General features: G+C 43.0%; 1 protein-coding gene and 1 long non-coding RNA gene across 2 annotated transcripts; one reads left to right on the forward strand and one right to left on the reverse strand.

The window, feature by feature from the left end:
- Positions 1-4,858: 4,858 nt before the first annotated feature.
- On the reverse strand, positions 4,859-14,013 carry IL4 (interleukin 4). Its single transcript, XM_004279901.3, has 4 exons — positions 13,714-14,013; positions 13,391-13,438; positions 7,995-8,120; positions 4,859-5,048 (listed from the first exon to the last, which is right to left on the reverse strand). Exons 1-4 carry the CDS (start codon positions 13,846-13,848, stop codon positions 4,956-4,958), a joined length of 402 nt encoding a protein of 133 aa, XP_004279949.1. The 5' UTR covers positions 13,849-14,013; the 3' UTR covers positions 4,859-4,955.
- Positions 6,834-14,067, forward strand: LOC117196608 (uncharacterized). The gene is made up of 4 exons (XR_007476222.1): positions 6,834-11,633; positions 13,353-13,494; positions 13,655-13,759; positions 14,002-14,067. It is a non-coding gene; the product is annotated as an uncharacterized LOC117196608 (long non-coding RNA).

The following is a 14,067-nucleotide window of genomic DNA, read 5'->3' on the forward strand; positions in this document are numbered from 1 at the left end:
CCTGTAATAGTGGTCTGCTTCTTTACTGAGCTATTTTTGTGTTTATGTCCATCCTGATCTTAATAGGCAGGTTCTTTGTGCTTGGCTCTCAGTTTCATGAGGTTAAGAGAGACCTGTGTAATTTCACACCAGAAACTCTTAATGTTGTGGGTCTTTAAACAGAAATCATCATGATACAGAAACCTGGGAGAGATGTTTTTTAAAATGCCCCTTCTCATTGATAAAATTTATTTTCACCAAAAATATTTTAATCCAAGTTTTGTTATCCTTGTCATTAGGTGTTTGAGAACAGAAACTTAAAGAAGTCTGTATGGAAAATAAAGGTAAAAGGAGACGTTTCTTATTGGTAATGATATCATGATATCTTTCAAAAACTTTTAATGAGCTTAAAATATCTCCAAAACAATAACATTGCTTGGATTATTGTTAATCGTGTGTTCTTTGGACAAACATTTATTGATTACCAGGCACTGTGCTAGGCAGCCTCAAGAAGTTCACAGAGGACATTGAGAAGTTTTGATTTGTTAGCAAGTTTCAAAGGATTTCAGTGTGCTTTTTGTGTAGAGAGGAGACTCCTCTGGCCATTTCAGGTCTTGCTCTCTTCCTCTTCCCAAGTGCTAGCTAGTGTAAAACTTCTACACATGTTTGTAGAATATGGAAATAAAATTAGAGGCCTGCCATAGTGTAAGCAAGATAAGCAATAGTGCACCTTCCCACCCGCGGCCCCTCCTCCCCAGTTGAGTTCTGGAGCTGTGATACTATCACCAAGCGACACCACTAAGGTGCACCCTCAGGGAACCTATTACTGCCTGTGTTGTCAGGATGCTGCTGAGGTCGTTGTCCATCCCACCTTCTTATGAAGACCCTCAAGAATCTCTTTTTAAAACCAAGTACAGAAAAACACAAAAACCCCAAGTACCAGCCTAAGGTAACACAGTTAGTATGTGACTGCAGGAACTGTTCACATGATTCTGAAGCTGCAGCCTAAACTTAAAGCAAGCTTGGAGGAGCCTTCTAAGCACATGTTATAACATTATCTGAATGTCTCATTCTTAAGCTTTTTCATTTGCAAAGCAAATCAAGTATTCAGTCCTCCTTCGGAAGTTGAACAAATGTGTGGGAAAATGATTATGAAGAGGCTACTTCAAAAAGAACCTGTTTCCTCTCAGCATTTATCTTGGGCTTCCTGTGACCCAGTCTTCAAGTTACTTTTATCAACGTTATCAGAACATCACTTTGTCTTACCCAAACACGTTTATGGCTCTGACTAAAGAATATGACAGATCAGACATTCTTCTACACCTGCTCCCCTCCCCTACCCCTTTTGAGAGGACTGGGGAAATTTTAGTTTTTAATCAAAGACTTTATTTCTCCAGTTTTACAAAGGAATTTAACTGGGACTTTACAACTGAATAAAATATTTCTCAGAGTTGATACCAATCTGCACAAGAGGATATTGCCTAACCCAACCTACCAGAGTCATTACAGAAATATTATGTTTGCCTTGATTTCTACTCCATCATGAGTTATGCCACTCAGTCACCAGGTGTCTTCTGTATTTACTGTGGACCCATGCTGTGCTGAGTAGAAGGTCCTTGCAAAGCTCATGACCATGTAAGTGGAGAATGACAGTGCAGCATGTTGAGGGCTGTAGTGAAGGAGAGTGCATGGTGAGCTACCAGGCACAGCATTCCTCCCTAGCAGCTGACACGGTGTTAGAGACCGAACGTTGAACTAGGAAGAAGTTGACACGAAGGATGGATTAGAAGAGAAACACTAGAGAGCTGAGGAGAGATCGTCTGAGTGCTTGGGGCAAAGACAGCTAACTAGGAGGTTTTAGTACTCCACCTGGGAATGGAGCTCCAGTTGAACTGATGACTTGAAACAGGAAATCAGCTCCGAGACTAGAGAAAGTGCTTGCCTTGCCCTCATTGGAAAGTGGTAGGAACTGCGAGGCTCACCTTGTATGCTGGGAGGCCAGCCCATGAGAAAGCTGTACCTTGCACTCTGCCCTGAAATTCCCCGTTCTCAGATGATTTGGGAGAAGCTGATCAAGATGACATGCAGAGGAGGGTGGGAAACCTGGACAGGGCACTGGCTAATAGCAACAAGAGAGCCCCTGGGGCATTTTTATCAGAGACCGGCATTTCTAACTTGCCCAGGAATGTTTCAATGAAAGATATTCAGCCATAGATTTGAGCAAAATGTTTTTTTCTTTCATTTGTTTATTCAATAAGTATTTATTACCTACAAATACCAGTTAGAGATAGAATATATTCATAGGTAAAAGGTGGAAGTAGCTGATAGCAGGGAGGGAGGGGATCAGCCTTTGCTCTCAGTGTCACACATTCCATGCACAGATAAAAGGCACGTCCTATGAAGTAAGTACGGGCTGTAACTAAGTTTCCTAAGTGAATGTGCTTAAGCTACAAGCATCTCAACTTTCACTTAATCCTGAAGTTTCTTCGCTCATTCTTCTTATGTATGTCCTCCTTGATTCATGTTCTCTCACTCCCTTGGTAAACTCCAGGGCTTACTGTTGGGTATTTCTGTCTGTGGCAGACCTGCCTGGAGCCTGCATATGTCCCTTCTGTGGCCTGTTCTAAATCTTTCTTCCGATTGCCTTTCCTTTTACCATTCTGGCCTCATACACAAACTATAACCCACAAGTCATATCCTGTGGCAGACTACAGCTCACATTAGCCATTGAATGCAAATGAGTCTCAATCAAAGAAGAAAGGAAATTAAAATTTTCATTGTGGCCTTAGAAGGCTCCATGACTCTCTTAGTTACTTGTTGCCCTTGGCATGCTGGTATTTTATGTGGGCAGGGTGAAACTGGCTGTGGTCAGGGTGAGACTTTAAGCTTTTGATTTGTTCCCTTATTTTGAAAGGGTTAAAAAGATGTTGCATGTTTTGGTATAATTTTAGTACTAGTATTAATTTTTGTCATATGTGTGTGAGCAAGAATGAAAAGAGAATGCTCATTCACTGTTACTAGATCCATATTCTTGCAGAGAACATGTCTTTAAAAGGCAAATTTCAATGACTTGACACTTGTTTTTCTCCTTTAATTTTTTAAAATAACAGCTTTACTGAGATACGTCCATACTATAAAATTCATCCTTTTAAGTATATAATTCAGTGGATTTTAGTATTTTCACAGAGTTTTACAACCATTATTGACTATCTCATATCAAAACATTTTCCTTGCTCCCAAAAGAAACCCTATGTCTATTAGCAGTCACTCCCTCTTCCTTCATCCCCGCAGCCCCTAGCAACCAATATTCTGCGTTTTGCCTCTATGGATTTGCCTCTTCTGGGCATTTCATATAAATAGAGTCATACTGTATGTGACCTTTGTGTCTGGCTTCCTTGATTTAGCATAGTGTTCCCAAGGTTCATCCATACTGTAGCATGTGTCAGTACTTTTCTTATTATTGCCAAATAATATTTCATTGTATGGCTATAGCACGTTTTGTTTATCCATTCATCAGTTGATTGACATCTGCGTTGTCTCTACTTTTTTGCTATAAATGAATAATGCTGCTATGAACATTTGTGTAGAGGCTTTTGTGTGGACATATGTTTTCAGTTCTCTTGGTGTAGATACCTAGGATTAGAATTACTGGATCATATAGTAACTATGTTTAATCTTTTGAGGAACCACCCCACTGTTTTCCAAAATGGCTACCATTTTCCAATCATACCAGCAATGTATGACAGTTCTAGTTTTTCCACATCTTCACCAACGTTTGTTATTGTCTGTCTTTTTAATTTTAGTACTTTAACTTTTAAAAACTTTTTATCACTTATGCACATGGTCACACTCACAGACTTTAAATAGAAAGCCAAAAATCTCCTGCCCTGCTTTCACTGTTTCTTATTCCAAGTCCCATTCCCAACAGTCCACCCTCCCTTTTTTGTTTTTAGTTTTTCTGGTGGTTACCATTATAATTCCAAAGATTTCTTGATTTACTTACTATTGGTTTTACTTTATTGTTTTTTTCACTTTTTATTGTAAAAACTTTCAAACACTTGTAAAAGCAGAGTAGTGTAATCAACCGTCATGTACCCATCCCCAGCTACAACATTCATCAATTCATGACCACCTTGCCAACTATTTTTTTAATCAACTTTAGATATTTTGTATTGATTTCCTCATTGAAAAGTGAGAGTTTACCTTATTTATACTGCCCCTTCCAAATTTTTTATAGTAAGTTATTTTTAGATCTTCTGTTACGTTTCCAAGTTTGAATAAATACTTAAGTCTCTTGTTCCATCAACCTTAGACAGTGTTGGTGCCCCACCTCTCTATCTTTGCTTTTGCTTTTACCTCTCAATCATTTTGAGCTATTCCTTTTCTGTTGTCAGTTTGATAGCATTTAGTCTGTTCTGTAACCATAATTAAGTCTTCCATGCTTTCTCTATTGGTTCGAAGCTTGAGAATCAAAAGAATTTACATTATTAGGACATTAAATATTGTTCACTGCAGTGCCAGGTAGTGTGCTAGAATTATTTCCCCACCGTGGACTCAATATAGCAACCCTTGTGCCAATGGGAAAAGAATGTTCTAAGCATCCAGTTGACACTTTTTAAATTCAGAATTACTTGATAGTCAGTGGGACTTATGGACCCACTCTGCAAGCTCTTTTAATTATCATTTACATCTTGTGTGGCCTTGTATTCTTTAATCATTTCATGCATTATGTCCCCAATGAGAAAGGGAACTCCTTGAGAGGGAAGTGGTCTTTCCTTTTTAATTCCCACACCAATTTTAGTCTCTCAGTAAATTAAATTGGTTTCCCCAAAAGTTGGCAAGTAAATATAGTCTATGCCATTAAAATGACATCATGCTGTCAGATTCTGCATATACTTTATTTTATGATGAGTTATAAATATATAAATATTTTTAAAATAAGGCTATTAAAAACTCATAAATTAAAATATTCAGCTTCAACACTTTGAGTATTTCTCCTTCATAATCATCTTTAGCCTTTCCAAGAAGTCTTTCAACGTACTCTTCTTGGCTTCATTCACAGAACAGGTCTACAAAAGAAACATTTCATTAGTTTTCATTGCTAAGTATTTGAGTCTTGCTCATGCCTGTCTACCTGGGTCAAGCCTATGCTGCCACTTGCCACCTGAGCAGTGATCAAACCAGGGCCTCCAGTCTGGCTTGACTCTACTAGGCCAACAGGGTTTGCCTGTTTTTGGTGCATGCTACCTACACTCCTAGAAATGGCCACTGTACCATCACTGTCTGCCTTCAGGGTGTGGCCATCCCTGGAGAGGTGCGTCACAGCTAGGTTCTGCTCAGGGACGTAACATGAAGGTGGAGGCTCAGACCTGCCTGTTGCCATCTTGAGCCTGTGCCATCTGGACTGCTGAGAGAGAGATTCAGTCCCCCTGCCCATTAACCAGAAACATCATAGCTTGGCAGCCCTTCAGGTGGAAAGGATTCCTGGTACCTACCACCAGGCCACTGCTTCAGTTTGAATCTCAGCTCTACCAAATTATTAATTGCATTGCTTAGGACAAACTACTTCGTTTATAAAAGCTTCAGTTTCCTCCTTTGTAAAAGGGGAACAATAGCGCCTACTTCCTAAGATAATTAAGAGGCTCAAAAGAGACAATGAGGGCTTCCCTGGTGGCGCAGTTGTTGAGAGTCCGCCTGCCAATGCAGGGGACATGGGTTCGTGCCCCGGTCCGGGAAGATCCCACATGCCGCGGAGCGGCTGGGCCCGTGAGCCATGGCCGCTGAGCCTGCATGTCCGGAGCCTGTGCTTCACAACGGGAGAGGCCACAGCAGTGAGAGGCCCGCGTACCGCAAAAAAAAAAAAAAAAAAAAAAAAAGACAGTGTAGTGTCATCTCCCTGTTTTATTACCTTGTAAATAAGGCAGCAGGGAGGGGATGAATGTCCCCAATTCCTCTACTTGGCATTAGATAACATCCACTCTTGGCTCTGCCTCTTTCCTACCATCAGTTCTCCCCTCTTACTGGATCATTCCCACTGGTATACTGACATGCTCCATATAGACCTCACCTTAAAAGAACTTCCTTCACGCCATACCTGCCCTTCAGCTATTGTTCTATTTCTCTGCGATGTTATAGAAAAGCACCTCGAAGGAGTTTTTATACTCAGTGCCCCTTTCTTTTCACTCCTCCCCAGCCCCATTCTCTATGGAATCCACTCTAGTCAGGCTTTCATTCCCGAATCTCCATTTATATCAGCATCACCGGTAACCTCCCTCATGACAAATCCAGTGGCCATTCTCAGTGTTCATCGTTCTTGACCTGTTAGTACATTTGACACAGTTGATCACTCCCTTCTTCTTAAAAGAGTTTCTTCACTTGCCTTCTGGGGTGCCACACATTCTTTGACTTCTCCTACTTCACTGGCTACTTCTCAGTCTCTTTTGCTGGACCCACCTCTTCCTGACCTCTATATGTTAGAGTGCCTCTGGGCTCAGTCCTTGGATTTTGTTCTTTCTTTATGTGACATTTTTTTTTTTAAAGCGGCCCTGTTTTTTTTTTTTTTTTTTTTTTTGGCTGCGTTGGGTCTACGTTGGTTCTTCATTGCTACACGTGGGCTTTCTCTAGTTGCGGTGAGCAGGGGCTACTCTTCCTCGCGGTGCGCGGGCTTCTCATTGCCGTGTCTTCTCTCATTGCGGAGCACGGGCTCTAGACGTGTGGGTTTTAGTAGTTGTGGCTCGCGGGCTCTAGGCGTGTGGGTTTTAGTAGTTGTGGCTCGCGGGCTCTAGAGTGCAGGCTCAGTAGTTGTGGCACACAGGCTTAGTTGCTCCGTGGCATGTGGGATCTTCCCAGACCAGAGGGCTCAAACCCATGTCCCTTGCATTGGCAGGCGGATTCCCAACCACTGCGCCACCAGAGAAGTCCAGGCCTGTGGCTTTAAACAACATCTTTCTAAGAACTCTTCACTTAATGTCACAAGTTCTGACATCTCCCTTAAGCTTCAGACTTTTTCAACAATCTTATCAACATCTTCACTTGACTATTAAGTAGGTACCTCAGACTTACTATGTATAAAATTCAACTCCTGACCTTAAGCTCAGCCACCAGCCCTGATCACCCCCAGTCTTCCATATCTGATAACAGCACCAACCATTCCCCAAGGGGCCCAGGCTAGGAATCAGGAGGCCACGTTTTACTCTTTCCCTCACCCCCACGACAGATGTGTCAGCAAGTCCTTCTGGCTCTATTTTTGGTTAATATCCCAAATCTAACAATGTCTGCTGCTTCCACCCTGTCACACCCACCATCGTCTGCAGGCTGGAATACTGTGGTAGCCTCTCAACAGGCCATCTTGCTTCTATGCTTACCCCTACTCAGTCTATTTACTGCACAGTAGCCAGAATGATCATTTTAAAAATTACATAAATCAGATCGTGGTCTCTGCCTTGCTTAAAACCCTGTGGGAGTTTCCCACCATGCTTGGGGCAGAATCCATAGGCCCTGTGTGATCTCCTATTAAAATCCTCCTCCCTCACTCTGATCCAGGCCCTCCTATTAATCTTTGAACACATGAAGCTCATTTCTACCTTAGGGCCTTTGCACAGCTGTTCCCTCTGCCTGGCATATTCCTTCCAAATCAGTAACATGGCCGGCTCTGTCACTTAATTCAAATATCTGCTCAGATGATGTCACCAACTACTAAATCAGCCCTCTCCCTCAGGACCCCTGTATGTTCTTTATTCCTGTATTTTTCTTCATGGCACTTATCACTACTGGAATCATATTATATGTTTGTTTGCTTTTCTCACTCACCCATTACAACATTCTGTAAGAGCAAGAACTGTATCCCCAGTGCCTAGAACAGTACCTGTAAGCAACACTCACAGAGCCTCAACAAATATTTGTCGAATGAATGAATGGGTTGATTAACCAAGGGTACTACTATTCATAAGGAGAAATATCTTAGAAGTAAGGCTGCCATCCATTGGAAGGCAAGCTGTTGGCATAATGCAGCTTACCATGTTTGCCATGCTGCTGAGGTTCCTGTGAAGTCCACTCAGGGGTTTGTTGAAGCACTTGTGGTATCTGTAGATATGCCGAAGCACAGTCCCGGCCCTGCAGAAAGTTTCCTTCTCAGTTGTGTTCTAGAAAGAGAAATTCCACAGATAGCCACTGCTAGCTTGATTTTGAACATTGGAGAGAGATGTTTCCTTCTGATTTCTTCTTTCCAGAAGGACAAGTGGAGAAGGTAAATTTGCTCAACCTGTGGATCAGGTATTCAAGTATTCCTGCCATGTGAATGGAGGCTGCTTGTCACAGTAAACAACCTCTTCCAGTTACTTGCAAATGCAGCAGCCTTTTCCTGAAACCTCCCAATTTCTTTTCCCTTGGAGGGTTTTGCTGAAGGGGTACCTGAATCAAGTCACTCAACTAAGTAAATGGGAGAGTGGGGATTTGCATGCGGGGCCATCTGTCTAGAACCCATGTCTGTTTCTTTATCCCATGCAAGCTCTTCTTTCTGTGGATGCAGTTGTATGTACATCAGCTCGTAATCAGAGTCTGCTCTGTCTTATTCCTGTAATTTATAGTTTTTGAATCCAGGTTCCCTGGAAATCCCACATGTTTGTTGAATAAATGAATGCCCATCCTTTGACCTGGACAGTGCCACTTTGGCCAGCACTCTCCATTTAACCCTCCCCATGGGAAGTAGCAGTGTGAGGAGATACATGTCCCCACACAGCTAGAGGTGAGTGCCAGGATCAGAGCTAGGTGCCCCAGGAGTGTGGCCTGGGGAGATGAGGGGAAGCTTCTGAGAAAGGGTGCTGGGCCTTGGACAGAGTTTCTGTTAGGGGCTTCTAGCCTCGAATGTGCAGGGTCAGAACCTCCTTGGAGTGCTGGCAGCCCTGGTGTGAGTCTGGCCACATGGCTCTTCCTGGGGACCTTTGAGCCTCAGAAGAGGGCTTGTACAAGTGCGGAACCAGCTCTTTTTGAGAACCTGGGAGAGGGAATGTGTCTCGGCCTGGTCAGGCCTGGTGTATCCTCTCTCTCTCCACTGAAGAACAAAGGCCCGGAGCCTGGAGGGTGTCTTAGCTTGAGCCCAATCCAGCTCAGATAAACCTGTCTCCAGCCTCTGCCAGGACCTGCTCTTGTTCCTTGCCACTCAAAATGTGGCCCATGAAGCAGCAGCGTGGGCGTCACCTGGGAACTTGTTAGAAATGCAGAATCTCAGACCTCCCTCTGGACCCACTGAGTCACAATGTGCGTTAACAGGATCTCCAGGGGATTTATGTGAAAAGCACTGTCCAAGCAGCTTTCTAGGGTCTTCCGTATTTTTTCAGATTACCAAACTTTTTACTATAAAAGTAATATACAGGGGGCTTCCCTGGTGGCTCAGTGGTTGAGAGTCCGCTTGCCGATGCAGGGGGACACGGGTTCGAGCCTGTTCGAGCCTGTGCTCCGCAATGGGAGAGGCCACAACAGTGAGAGGCCCGTGTACCGCAAAAAAAAAAAAAAAAAAAAGTAATATACATTCAACAAAAGTGAATTCACTCATTATCCCATTAGCCAGAGAGAACTACTGTTAAGATTTTGCTAACTATCTCTCCAGATTTTTTAATACTTTTTTTTTTGCAATAGGGACCAACTATTGATACTCTTTTATAACCTTTTTACACTTAACATATAGTACTAGCAATTTCTTACATCATTCAGTAATATTTAAGAACATGTGATTGAGAGCTGTGTAGGAACCTAGGGCATATTTGTGCCATAGTTGGTCAATCCCCTATCACTGCAGTTTTTTGCTTCTGTAAATAAAGTGGCAGCAAGCCATCTGTATAAATCTTTGTGTTCATCTCTTATTTCTTTAGGCTAAATTCTAGGAGTGCAGTTCATATTTTAGGGTTTTTCCAGGAAGATCTTGACCCAGACCAAAGCGCCAGAATCCTAGACTACGAAAGCTTCCCCTTTCCGCTGTGGAGCTTGACGGCCCATGGGCAGGGCCTTTGGAAGGACATGTATGTACTTAATGAAGTACATGTCCTTCCAAAGGGCGTATACTCTGGCTGGAAATTTAAGAGCAGCACCAGTATCTCTGGGCTCTGGGAGTCAAGAAACCTCCCATAAATCACCATACCTCTGGGGGGCTTTGTGGGTGAGCAGAGGTGGCGAGGCCAAGGAGAAGGCAGACACTAGCTGAGTATGCAGATGGAGGCAGACGCCTATGTTGCTGGAGAGAGAACAATGAGGTTCAAGAATGCCAAAAAGAGAAGAGATCCTTTGCTTATTTGTCCATCAAAATCTGATGAGCCTTTTCTAAAACGTTGGCTAGGAGCTTAGAAATTATACTGTCTCAGTTTTGAGTATGTAGCCATTTAAGGTAGGAAAACACCCTCTAAAGATATTTTTCAGGGACTTCCCTGGTGGTCCAGCGGTTAAGACTTCGCCTTCCAGTGCAAGGTGTGCGGGTTCGATCCGTGGTCGGGGAGGTAAGATCCCACATGCCTTGCAGCCAAAGAACCAAAACATAAAACAGAAGCCATATTGTAACAAATTCAATAAACACTTTAAAAATGGTCCACATGAAAAAATCTTTAAAAATAACTAAATAAAGATATTTTTCAAAAGACTTTCTAAAGGTGATTAGGATAAGTATAGAAAAGAGTTTGAATCAAATGGAAAACTTTTAAAAGAAGGAATTCTAAGGGTCTTTAACTAGTTTTAGTTAAAGTCCTTAATGTTTTAGTTCCATTGGCATTGCGGCAACAGGATGACACTCTGACCGCCCACTTTTTCGACTGCTTGTCCAGCTTTCGCTGCCTGAGTGTGTCTTGCTTAGGGCATACCTTGAGGAGCCATGCGGACTCTGCAGTTCAGAACTGCTCAGGAAAGAGGCTCAAAAGGGAGGCCTGGTCTCCTGCCAGAAAGAAGCCCACCCCTCATAGGAATACAGAAGTGGTGGCACACCATTTGGGAGACTTTGGTGCAGGGATTCTGCTAGAGTTCTAATGGGTCTTGACTAGCTTCATTTAAGGACATACAGATCCATCCTATATGTATTGTATTCACTATCTCCACTTATGCCCAAATTTAGTCAGCGAATGTGATGTATGAAAAGAATCCTCTACTTTCACTTTTAAAAAAAGATTTGAGGGTTGGCATAGAGCTCTCTGAAAAATTATGGACTTTTGCTCCCTTTGGTAGTAGGAAATACCTCCAACTAATGGTCCACCCAAGAAGTCCTTCCTAGGCCAGCCAGCTTGCTTGCTTTCCACCTTTCTCTTCCTCAGACCACCTAACTTCAGAGACACTCGGGAGGCATTGCATGTGGAACCCAGGATTTAGATCAGCACATTCTTCCAGCATTTGCCAAGAGCAGGATGCCACCCAATTTGGGCATAATGGACCTCTTGATCCCCAAAAGCACTAAAATGAATATGCTGGACTTTGGAAAGATGTTCTTCTTGAGAACACAAAGAAGTAACTTTTCCTCCCACGTAGCATCTTTGTGGGTTTTGAAAATAACAACCTTTCTTTGTTCTGAAGTATCTTAATAGATAAGTAAGCAGTGCTGAGTCTTTGAGGAAAAGAGAAGAATGGAAAAACAAGCTTGTTAATCCAGGAGGAATAGAAGCAGTTCGGGAGAAGGCATGAGATAGGTAAGAGTGAAGGAAGGCAGCGGGGACTGGCCTGCACCTTGGCGGGGGTGAGGGCTGGCTGGGTCTTCTAGAGCAGCCCAGAGTGGGGTCGCACTGGGCTCGCAGTCATGGAGGGTTTGATCATTTCCTAACGCTGGCCTCTTTCTTAGAATGATTGCTTCTCTACAACCAGTTTTTGCCTTTAATCAGGAGTTATATCATACAATACCATTTTCCACTAACTCAAGAGTTGGATTCCAGCCAACTTTCAAAATTGCTTTCAAATCTTCACATGTAGAAACTGAGGCACAAAGAGGTGCGGAGACTTACCAAAGGCCACATAGTTAGTTAATGGCAGAACTGGGGCTAAAGCCACAGACTGTCTCACTTCCAAACCCTCGGCACTTCTGCTGGGGCCCTGCCCTTGGCTTTGGCAGCACCCTCCCAGCAGTGCAGCCAACCTCTGGAGAGCCTAGAGCACAGCTCAGTGGACTCCTGGCTATTTTATTTCTATATATATACAATATTAATATATGAGATATATAAAGTATCAATACATTATATATATATAATATATAAATTTATATATATATATAAAATCTCCAAGTCCTTCCAATCTGCTGATGGACAGATACAGTCTGATATGGGATGAGATTCTGAAGGATAAAATTATATAATATGTATTATATAATATTATGTATTATACGTTTATATTATATACTATTATATAATTACAGTATTATATATCATTGTATATCAGACTCCTGGAATAATCTTTAATGAAGTGAGATAGTCCAGATAAAGGCCCGAAGACCAGCTTTGCTCACGAGCAGGACAGGCCTGCCCTGTGGCCTGGGTGCTGGGGTGTGGCCCTGCCCAACCCATAGGGCTTCACTCCTGGCCAAGTCTAGTACATGTGGAAAGCAGGTGGTTAGGAGACCACTGGTAAATTGAAGCTTTGGGTTTTTCATTCTCAGTCGTGTGTTTCCATGAAAACAGGAACTGATGTGCAGAAAGCTATTGATATGGCTGTAGTCATGTGTTTGTCAGAGAAAAATGCACTATCAGCTGTCAAATCTATCTCCTCCCACTGCAGATCGGGGGGTGGGGGTGAGATGCAGCAGGAGGAGGAAAGGTGAGATGCTCTGGTAGGAGCAGCCGGAGGCAGGGATATGTCGGCCCCTGTCCAGCAGGACGGTTCTGGACAGGCCAGAGGGGAGTTGGCAGGACAGAGCAAGATGAGGGTCTCTGGACAGCCATGCCCGGAGCCGGTGGGCTGTTAGGTGACCAGGCTGCGGAAGAGGAGGGGCTCTGGCGATACCTTTCCTGTTGCCATAGGAAGTCTCTTAGACAAAATGAAAGCTCTCTCAACGTGTAATCTCAATATCTGTTTTTGTGAGAGTATTTGGTTTTTCAGAAATATATGGGCCAGAAAAATTCTCTCCTTCAACAGCATTTATTGAGTGCCTCCTATATTCCAGGTACTCGACCTGGGTTGGGTAAAATCCTAAAGAGCTTTTCCTGGACTGGGATCTGAATTATGACTACAAAACCCAAGCTTTCTATTATACATCTTCTAAATCAAGTGAAACCAGAAACACCAAAATGTATTTGAGAGTAAAGATCAGAATTCTCAGTCTTTGAAAACGTTTTACCCATTATAGTTAATTTGGGCCTGTTCCCTTTATGTTAAAAAAAAATTTCTTGTTCGAACACTTGTGGATGGCTCTCCTCACCAAGTCACCTATCTGCCAAAGCAGACCCGGGACAGCTCTTACCTTTGTGGTGGCAAAGACGTCTTCTACAGGCAGCTCCATGCACAAGTTCTTGGCCCAGGCAGGAACGAGAGAGCAAGAGACACAGTTACCTCCAACTGCACAGGGTAAGCCTTGCTGAGCAGCTCTGACTCCCTCAAACTGAGAAAACTTCCTGTGGTCCCTTGGGTGAAAAAGGTGCCAGGAGAAAAGTCTCCACACTGCTCCCCATCCTATCACCAACCACCAACTACCAACTCTCTAGAAGCTGTTATTTTCTTTTCACAGTCTAAGAAATATGCACAGCATCACCAGAACATCTGGAGAGATGGTACCAGATAGCTTACCTTTCTTGCTGTGAGGATGTTCAGCGTTTTGATGATCTCTTGTAAGGTAACATCGCACTTGTGTCCATGGACGAAGTTGCTGGTACATGCCAGTAAGCAGACTAGCATTGGGATCAGTTGGGAGGTGAGACCCATTAATAGATCTCTATTTGCACTGACAATGTGAGACAATCAGTTTACCAGGAGAAGCTAACAATGCAATTCTGACAAAGATATCTCTATATATAGATTTAAAATTGCTGAAACTGAGGGAAAATAAGTTTACATTGGAAATTTTCATTACACCAGGTTGTCAGTCATGTGGGACCAATCAGCGCCTCTCTTCCAGGAGAAAAAATGCCTCACAAAAACAGG

This window comes from Orcinus orca, chromosome 3 (genome assembly GCF_937001465.1).
Source record: "Orcinus orca chromosome 3, mOrcOrc1.1, whole genome shotgun sequence".
Lineage (NCBI taxonomy): Eukaryota > Metazoa > Chordata > Mammalia > Artiodactyla > Delphinidae > Orcinus > Orcinus orca.

Excerpts from the sequence above, each read along its gene's own strand:
- IL4 (XM_004279901.3), bottom strand. The coding sequence starts at position 13,848 with ATGGGTCTCACCTCCCAACTGATCCCAATGCTAGTCTGCTTACTGGCA. Across the intron at positions 13,439-13,713 it reads ACATCCTCACAGCAAGAAAG|AACTTGTGCATGGAGCTGCC; the intron begins GTAAGCTATCTG and ends GCCTGGGCCAAG. Across the intron at positions 8,121-13,390 it reads ACGTCTTTGCCACCACAAAG|AACACAACTGAGAAGGAAAC; the intron begins GTAAGAGCTGTC and ends TTCTCTTTCTAG.